At 44.8% G+C, this 10,191-nt stretch overlaps 1 protein-coding gene across 1 annotated transcript in view; it reads right to left on the bottom strand.

The window, feature by feature from the left end:
* Positions 1 to 9,773: 9,773 nt before the first annotated feature.
* The window catches only part of Sox4 (SRY-box 4), a 2,938-nt gene continuing 2,520 nt past the window's right edge, over positions 9,774 to 10,191 (bottom strand). Inside the window, exon 1 of the mRNA XM_023699974.1 lies at positions 9,774 to 10,191. This exon is cut by the window's right edge and continues 2,520 nt beyond it. Coding sequence (XP_023555742.1) covers positions 9,852 to 10,191 — 340 coding nt within the window. The 3' untranslated portion in view covers positions 9,774 to 9,851.

Genomic DNA, 10,191 nt, shown 5'->3' on the forward strand with positions numbered 1-10,191 from the left:
TATTAAGGCTCCTAAAGACCTTGAAGGCTGCTCCTCCCGGAACTCCCAAAATTTCCATCTCCCTCAGAGTCATATGTTCTGTGTAGTAAAATACCATGATTTCAACTTACTCGAAACAGTCAAAATCCACGAAAAAAAAAAAAAAAAAGGCTAATAACACAGAAAAAAGAATGCAGTAGACACAAGGGATCTGCTCTCTGATCGCTGATATTCAGTTCAGTAGTGTTACAATCCCAATATTTGTGGTACGCAACTGTAATCCTAGGCTCTAGGAGGCTGAGGCAGGAGGATCACCACAAGTTCGAGGCCAGCCTGGGCTATGTAGCACAGGAGGACCGTGTCTCAAAAAATAAAAAATATTTTAAAAATCTCCCAATACTTCATCAGCATGTCAGTGTTGAGCTTGTCCTATAGTCTTTTTTTTTTTCTTGTTTTCATATATGTTGGTAATCACAAACTGGATGGAGATTGAAAAGTCTTCTTAGCATGATTCATCAATGGTCCTATTTTGGGCTCAAATAATCTGATCATTTTACCTAGCGGACAAAATTATTGCAACATTTGCCTTGGTTTGTAACCTTTGTTCATGTAGACATATCTCTAATTTTTCTCTCCAACATCTACTTTATACTTAATAGTCTCCAAGGTAGGAAAACTGTCCAAAATCTCTAAAGGCAAGAGTCGAACCTACCTACTTTTAGTAGCTATTCAAGAAAAAGTTTTTGTGTTTTAAAAATTAATTTGGTACAAGGTCCCACTATGCAGCTCAGACTCATCGAGCCTATCTCAGCCTCCGAAGCGCTGGGATTACAAGCGTGTGCCACCATGCCCGGTTTCGGGCTCGGCATACCCAGGGTTCCAAGGCCAGCGCGGCATGTGATACTAAAGATCAAACCTGGGTCTTACAGCCTCCCAAGAACTGGGATTACAGGCGCTCGCTACCATGCCCAGTCTCAACTGCCAGCTCAACCCTGGGGGCAGGGTCAGCAAGGCAGGCCCCTGGATTGAACCCGGGGCCCCTGAGCCTGCTTGCCGGAGCTTTAAAAGACACTGTTTGTTTACAGTCTTAGGGGGACATTTTTGAGATCTGTAAAATACTTTTCATAACTCAGTGACATCCTTTTTCCCCTTGTTTTATTTTCCCCTACAACTTTTAGATTTACCCAAAATTGAACTAAAACTGTTAGCCCCTCACCACCTCTTACTGCAGCACAACCTCTTTCAAAACCAGGCAGGTTCTAGACCTCTTCCCGGGAGATGGACAAAGTGTGTCACATTTGGGGACCACAGCCCAACTTCCCAGGAACTTCAAATAAACTATTCAGTCTCTCTGCTGCAGAGACTGGCAAACAGGACAGATAAAAGGTCCTGTAGGGAGGGTGAGAGAAGGGAGGGAAGGAGCAGAGGCGGGACTGAAGGTCGGGAATTCCAGAAGAGGCATCTTCATATGTTCTAGGTGTTGGCTGGGGAAGTGCTACAAATGGAGATAATCAGTCATTAAACTGGACTGGGCTCCTCAGGGCTTCTAAAGGCAGTTCCCTGAAGCAGGCAGTTAGCTGACCAGCGTCCCACACCGCTAGGCATTTGCTACAGAGAGAGCCTATGAGGGCTAACAGTGTTTCGCTTGCCTCCGGCCTTCCAATTGCAGGAAGCAGTACCTTTGGTGAGTTTAAAAGTAGAACCATAAGGGCTAGGCATTGGGGTGCACACATATAATTCCAAAACTCAGGAGGCTGAGGCAAGAGGATCCCTGCCAGTTCAAGGCCAGACTAGGTTATAAAGTGACTTAAAGCCAGCCAGGGCTGCACAGTGAAACCCGTCTCAAAAAAGACAATAACAACCCTGAATTGCAGCCCTGAGCTGTGGGGTATACTTTTTCAATCTCAGCTACTTGGGAAGCAGAAGTATGAGGATTCCAAATTTGAGGCCCGCCAGGACAATTTAGGGGGACCCTGTCTCAACATTTAAAAAGAAAAAACTAGAATTATGTATTTGGGAAAATATCTAAAGAACCAAGCAGTGGCCGGGGAGATGGCTCAGTAGGATAAGTGCTTAACTGGCAAATGCAAGGATCTGAGTTCAATCCCTGGTTCTGCCAAAAAAGAAACAAAAACAAAACAAAAAAACACCAAGCAGCCTAAGTTAAGGCCAATGGTATTTATTTTTTATGTCCCACCCTTCAAAAACAAAACCAAAAAAGCTGCAGATGGAGGAGACTTTGAATGTCTTACACAAAGCACTTTTGTGTGCTGGCACACAAATGAGTTACAACTTCGGCCTTAAAAACCTGCAGGGTGGAGGAAGTCCCTACTTGAAGGCTCCTGCCATGACTTGACTTAGGCCTGGCTCCTTTGGCAGGATTCCATAAGCCAATTGCCCTGAATTGAAACTGTCAGAAGAAAATAAAATAGGTGAAATTTATTATCACCTGGGCCCCCAGACACACACACACGCGGGCTCTGCTGAGCTATGGCACAAGACAAGAAGTAGCGGCCTGGTTCAACAGCCCCCTGGGAAATACGGTTTGGTGAAGCGAGGGTTTTTTTTTTTTTTTTTTTTTTTTTTTCTTCTTCTTCTTCTTCTTCTTTTTAACATTGGGCAGGAAAACAACACATGCAGGAAACCATAAAACCCTTCAAGTTAACTGTAGCCAACGGTCAATCTCATTAGGATATAAAGGGTAGACTGTGGCCTCCCCATAAAGACGCCGCAGTGCATGCCTCCCAATAATTTCCAGCTTTCTCACTTGCAGGAAGCTCCACCTTTTGGATAACAAAGCCGAAGTTCCACTCCCTGCCTTTATACCATTTCTGTCCCCCTCTGCTTACCCTGCGCCTAAACTCAGTGCCTACGTTCCTCTTGCAGCCACATTTGGTGTGGTCACATTGGTTGAATGCATTTCTATTTTATCTTATTAAAGTACCAAGGATTGAACTCAGGACCTTGTGCTTGCCAGGCAGGCACTTGTGCCACTGAGCTATCTCTCCGGCTGTATTTCTATATCTCCAACTAACTATCTAAAGTCACACTTTCCACTGAGATGGCAGGAAGACATCCTTGGGAAGATGGGCAGGAAGTGAGGAAGCCTAGGTGTCCCCATCAGGGGCCCAAGGCCTGGTTAATCTAGTTTTCCTGCAAGTGGAGAGAACATGTGTTCACAGAAATCTGTTCAGGAAATAGTGCTGCATTTGACCCGTGCTGCTCCTACAACCTAGGCCAGCTTTCCACCTACTCACACCCCTTCTCCTTTCTGTTCCTTCTGAATTTGTGACTTCAAACTAGTCATTTTCAATTCTCCATGTAAAAGCTAGCAAATAATCACTCGCTTTGTGTCTACTGCGACAGTATGCTAAGGTACTGAGAGGGCAGTTGACTTTCAAACCTTACTGGGCGCTGGAAATACATGGGGAGCTCGTTAGGGTCCGATTCCCAGGGTCTGACTATGGGCTGGAAATCTGTTACAACCTCTTGCCTTAAAAACTATCCCCAAGGGGGCTGGGAAGATGGTCAGTGGTCTAAGTGCCTGCCTGGCAAGCAAAAGGACCCGAGTTTAATCCCTGGTACTGCATGCAGTGCCCAGGCATGTCATGCTGGCGCTGAAACCGGGCGTAATGGCCCACACCTGTTATCCCAGCACTGGGGAGGCTGAGACAGGAGGATCACTATGAGTGAAGTATGTAGTGAGACCTTGTATCCAATAAGTGGAGAAAAAAAAGGAAGAAAATGACTAAGACATCTACGTAGGAAAGATGTCATCATGATTGTGAATTTGTTGTAAAGACCCTGAAAAAGCTGTTTAAAAATAAAAATTGGAATAAAGATAAAATGCTTTGAAATTAATGAGAAAAAATTAGAGCAAATGATATAACAAACCGCAAAGGGAACATGTCAGCCATGACAACTACACTGGATAGGTTTAAGAGAAATTAATCCTGCCTCAGGTTCCCAAGTTCAGCGTGATAGGGGTCCCACTAAGCTTAGCTCTCCATGCTTTTCAAAAACCACCCACAAGCAGGTCTGAGGCTGGGGAGTCAGGTACCACACAGGGAGACAATGAGTGGGTGTGGTTTCTTGCTGCAGCGGGCCCTGTGCTGGGTCCTCTTAGGCACTACCATTTTTTATTTTTATTTTTTAATATATTTGGTACAGGATCTCACTTCGCAGCTCAGCCTTACGGTGATCCTCACTTACAGTGAGCCCCCAGTGCTGGGATCACAGGCGTGCACCGCCATGCCTGGTCTAGGGCACTACCATTTTAGAACACCCCACAAGGTCTGTGTGGAGCCTGTCCGGGGGCAGGCTCCCTGATTCTCGCAACAGCTTCAGCCATCAGCCGACCTTTCTCTGACTCAAGTGTTTTCTAACGCTGAGATCTGGAGAGGCTGAGAAACGTGAGCATGTTCCTCCAGCCAGTGGGTCTCAGCCAGCTCAGGGTTTCTCTCAATCCAGAGCTGTCTACTTAAACCCCCAGTGGCATAAAATGCGCATGTATTTGGAAGCTCTTCGGGCCCCATAAAAACAATGTAAATGTTAAGTCAACAAATACGAATTAAATACTTATTATATACAGTGAACTGAGGAATGCAAATTTGTGTATGCAGGAAATATTCAAGGCTTAGTTCCTGGCCTCCAAGAATCTCAGGCTACTGGGAGTTTCTGGTTTGATTATATTGGAGTTATAGAGACCAGAGGGGTGAACTAACATCATTTGGTGCAGGGGCTTTGAAAGGCTGATGTGAATTTTGCCCTTTTATCCTGGACCAAGGGAATTGTGGGGGATATTTAATTAGCAGTCTGAAACACCACCCCTCCCCCCACCCCCTGGCGCCTCCCAGTGATACCAAAAGAAATCCAGAACTATGTATGCAGGCTCTTTTCCCGGATGAATTAAGAGGGATGGGGTAAACAGAGTGAACTGGAGCTAGAAGGGGCAGTCACAGGCTCCGGGGGGTCTGGAATGAGGGAGGGTGTAAATAACTACTGCGAAGAAAAGCAAAGCACGACAAACTTCCACCCTGAAAAATCCCCACGGGCAAGGTGCATTTGTACTCCCACAATTCTTAAGTTTTCTTGGCCAAACGCAGCTTTCCAAATACCTCCTTGGGATCCCTATATTGTTTGAAATGTCTGGTTCAGCGTTATAATCCATGGCTTTCACCAAACCATGCTCCCTAGTTCTGCAAGTGCAGGGGACACTTGGCAAAGGTTGCAGCTGCTTCCCAGCGCCTGGCTTTCTCCTAGGCTTCCAGGAACCTCCCTCAGCTTTGTCAGCAGAGTCGCCTCAGCCCACCACCCGGCCGGCCGGCCATCGGTGGCTTGCAAGCTCTTTATTTTTTCTTGGCACCTTCAAGAGATGCAGCTAGGAATAGCATTTTCTGAAGGAGCACAGGGCCAGAAGCAGTGTCTTTTACGAAAACTGCTTGATATTCTTAAAAGGAAATCTGAAACTTACCTCTGTCCTGCTGATTCAAATCATCTGAAAGGCAAATGTCACACTTAACTGGTTTCTGGTGTTTACTCCGCCTTGTACCACCTAAGTATCCTTGCTGAATGAAAATTATACTGAATAATGAAAAGGAACAAAATGTTTTACATTTACTCCACCACCTGCCAGGGAGGACAGAACACTGCTTTAAAAATAAAGGCTTCATTCAATGTATATCATTTTTTTTTTTCTGTTGTGATGCTGAGTTATCAAACTTGGGGCCTCACACACTCTAGGCAAGTGTTCACCACTGAGCTACACCTCTCACCCTAAAATTCTTAGAAAATATTAAAGCATCTGTTCTTACAATGAAAAGTGAAAATACACATATTTCTAGCAGAACCCTACAAAATAAGAATAGATTTTAAAAGATATGCCTCATTTAAAAATGCTGCCTCATAGAGGCCTCATTCATGACAATGTTTTTTTTTTTTTAATGTTTTGGATTTGAATATAAACCTAAGTCACACCATCACCCCCACAATGGACAACCATGAAGCCCTTGAGTCTCTCCTTTGGCAGAGCTTTACAGAAATGCAAGATGCCATGTTGTAAAATACACATGATTTAAAAATGCATTATCTACATACAAGAAAAAAAATGCAGAAACGAACAGAATTGAGGCAAATTACATTGAAACACAGTAGTTGGATTATTTTAGACAGGGAAAAGTTACTCCCTTTTTTTTTTTTTTGGTTTGTTTGTTTTTGTGGAACCAGGCATTGAACTCTGGCCCTTGTGCTTGCCAGGAAGTGCTTATTCCACTGAGCCATCTCGCTGGCCCCAAGTTACTGCCATTTTTGATGAAATTGTTTTGGACTAGTCTGTGCGACTCTTCTCCCAGCTACACATTCCAGGATGCAGGACCCTCCTTACCTACAAGCAATCCAGGTGATTAGAGGACTGTTTCCAAACAGGAACGTGTGTTAACCCTTTCTCTCCAGCTCTAAAACACCAGAAGCCATGTAAAATAACAGGACTTCTGACAGCAGTGAAGGTAGCTTTAGTTGGTGAGACTTGTTAACCCTCCAAACAAACAGGAAGGAGTACTGCTTAACATATTCCAAGCCCAAGCAGGGATGGGGTTTAGAAATTCAAGGTGCTTTTTCTTCTTGCATGCATGGCTTAATGATACCACTAGGCCCACGGCCCCCACTCGCTGAACTTAGTGCTATTCAGACTGAGGCCCCACCTGGGGTTGTACTTCTGTGACAAGAATGCTACCTTGGGCAGGACAAAAGACGATTATAGCACTGTTAACCTGTTTTACCAAACCAAAAAATTCTACATCTTTTGATTTCCTTGTGAAGGCTTTCTGTCTCACACTCTACTTACGAATTTACAGGTTTTTTGATCTTAAGTCTGTAGGAAATAAATCCTGGCTACTGCTAAATGGTTAAGTATTGACAAGTTAAGGAGAAAGCAGCTTTGGGAGCCTAATTTAAAAAAAAAATGAGCCAGCTGACCAGATTTTAGAATTCTGTCCTCTATGCCCCTCCCCCTTTAAAACTGCAAGACAAAGGGTGCATACTGGAAGGTGGTGAGCTTAAAAATTCCTCGAAAGCAAGTGGAGAGTTGACACATTCAGCGGTTGCCATCACTTTAGGGTGGGAGCTACCAGAGCCTGGCCAAGAGGAACTTAGCAGCTTTGGTTAAGGAGGTGGCATTTTACAGGCAAGGCTGGGGACGCTCCATGTCTCCAGAGGATCCAGGCTTCTGCTCACCCCAAGCTTGGGCACAATGATGACAAAAGTCAAGATGTAGGGTTCAGTTCCAGCTGATTTTATTTCCTTCTCAAAAAAAGTTATTTACAGAAGGTATATATCAACAATCTGACAGGCAGTGAACTTGACATGATTAGCTGGCATGATTTTTTTTTTCTCTTTTCCCCCAAACATTGTTTGTGTGGCCTTGAATTTTAAGACAAATATTCTACACGGCATATTGCACAGGATGGATGGTAAAAAAAAAAAAAAATGTTTAAAAACAAAAAACCCTTAACGGAACTGCCTTTAAAAAGGCAGACGTCTAGTGCCTGTCATGTTATATTAAACATACATACACACAATCTTTTTGCTTATTATAATACAGACTTAAATGTACAAAGATGTTTTCCACTTTTTTTCAATCTTTAAACACAACAGCTATAAACCTGAACACATAAGCTATCATCATGCCATAAGACTAAAACAATTATATTTAGCGACAAGTAGAAAGGATTAAATAGTCAAATACAAGAATGAAAAACGCAGTACATAGTGTCGCGAACTCAAATCGGCATTTAGATAGATCCAGTGGTTTAAACGGCACGTTTTTGCTTATAAAAAAAGTGCAAAAAAGATGTGGTTTACAAGTTAAAGCTACAGGATCCCTTTTTTGTTTTTGCTGTAAATGCACCAGCTTTAAAGCCTCTGGAACAAAACAGTATTTCTTTTAAAAACGTGTTTTTCTTAAAAGCATACAGTGTGTGGCTGAGTCTGCTCCCCATCTTACCAGACTGGGGTTAAAGGTCGACACTGGTGGCAGGTGAAGGGATACTGTCACTTTAAAAAGCCTGCAGATTGAACTGTAAACATGGATAAATTAGGGGCTGATTTTTCCAACTGTGTGAGATATTAACCAGCCACCCTATTATAAAATCAGGAAATCCAAACAGCGATTTACACCGATTAACACCCCCTTTATATATTTTTTACAAAAATACACTGAGAAAATAATCAAACGTTTTCATCTCTCTTGTCTTTTTTTGTTTTTTTTAAAAGTGTCAAAAGTCTACATTTAAATATAAAAAATTAAAAGTTAAAACTCTAGCCCTTCAGTGAAGGAGACGTAAAATGGCGTGGGTCAGAACAACTACCAAAAAATAAAATAAAATAAAATAAAAAATAAAGCAAAAGAAAAAGAAATAGTCAAAAGAAAGAAAAGAAAGCCAAGTAAAGGGGAAAAAAAGGGATAACATAAGAAAACAAATGTTTGGCCAGTATAAATATGTCCACATATAAAATGGCATCTGATTACATTTACAAGAAAAAAAAATATACGAGGATGAAACATCGGTGGAGAAAAAAACATGTCTTCTCATTTACACCTAGAAGGAAGAAACACATACACACGGAGGAAAAATTTGGTCCTGAATTGTTTTTTTAAAAGTCCAGCACAGATTTGAGTTGCGTTTGAATCCTTTAAAGAGTTAAGAATGAAAAGAAGCTGGTGATAATTTTGTTGTAGGAATCAAACATAGCGCCATCTATCTGCTTTTTATATTATCCTACACTATTTTCAAAACTGCTCAACAGTCTTATACAGAAATCTTTAAAAGATAGACAGGATAACATGCTATATTAACCCCACCAGTGAAATAATCCAACACCATCACGATTCCAATTAAGAGAAGAAAAAACCTTTTCCCCCCCAAACCACCGTCGCCCTCCATGGCCCCTGGACCACACCAAAAGTCTCCTCTCCTCGGCGCCTCCAGCTCTGGGGAGTCTCATCTCGCCGCTTTCACAGCCCCACGGCGGAGGCCCGCGAGCTTGCAACCCCTCTGCAGTTTGATCAGAGCGCCTTGCAGGCGCGCGTCCTCCTCCACCCCCGCCCCTCGCCCGGGCGCTGCGGCTGCCAGCGAGGTCCTCAGGTCACTTCCTAGCGCCGGTCACTCTGGCTGGCCTCCTCCCTCCACATCTCCTCCTATGGCTGCAGGGGCAAGGATCTAGGAGAAAGGGAGGGGGGTGGGAGACCCAAACTAAACTAAACCCCAAACTGGAATTCTCCAGCGTGGAGTCTCTCACAGTCCCAGCGCTCCCCCAAAACATCTGCCGTCGTCCACACTAGCGCCCGGAGCCTTCTGTCTTGAGCAGGCACGAAGCGGAGCGGGGCTGCTGGATCCCCCTCCCCCAAGCAAGAAGCAAAATAAGCTAAAAAGCCCAGCAAGGTGGCAGCGCACGAGGGCGGATTCCTTCAGTCTCCGGCAGACCTGGCTTCTGGCTCGCTGGGGGGAGGGGGGAATCGGGGCGCACCCCAGTCCGGAAACTCGTTGGGAAGGGGGGGCCTCTTCAAGCAAAGGGGAGGAAACTCGAATAGCTTTTTTTGCCATCAACAACAACACCAATCACAACAATAAAAGGTCGCCCCTGTCTATCCTGCACGTCCCCCGGCTGGCTGGTGCGTCCAGACGCCCCCACGCTCCTCTGCGACCGGACGCGGCCCAAGCCAGCCCTGCTCACTTTTTTTTTTTTTCTTTTCCTTTTTTTTCCCTTTTCTCTTCCAACTCTTCATCTGTTTTGTTTTTGTTTTCTTTTTTCTTTTCTTTTCTTTTTTCCTTCTTCGTCTTCTCCTTTTCCTCTCTCCTCCCACGCCCTGCGTGCCCTCAGTAGGTGAAGACCAGGTTGGAGATGCTGGACTCCAGCCAGTCTCCCGAGATCATCTCGCTCACCTCGGGCGTGCAGTAGTCTGGGAACTCGAAGTGTGAGCCGGAACCGGGCTCGAAGTTAAAATCCAGGTCCCGGTCCAACGCCGACGACGAGCTCAAGCTGCCCAGCGACATGCTCTCAAAGTTTGCGCTGGGGTGCAGGTCGAGCAGGTCGTCGTCGAACTCGTCATCTGAGGACGCCGAGCCCGAGGAAGAGGAGGCGGAGGAGCAGGCGGACGAGGAGTGCAGGGACGAGGCGGACGAGGGCGCGCAGGAGGGCGCGGGCGAGGCGGCGCGC

The sequence above is a fragment of the Octodon degus genome, unplaced genomic scaffold (assembly GCF_000260255.1).
Source record: "Octodon degus isolate 3935 unplaced genomic scaffold, OctDeg1.0 scaffold00119, whole genome shotgun sequence".
Classification (NCBI taxonomy): Eukaryota; Metazoa; Chordata; class Mammalia; order Rodentia; family Octodontidae; genus Octodon; species Octodon degus.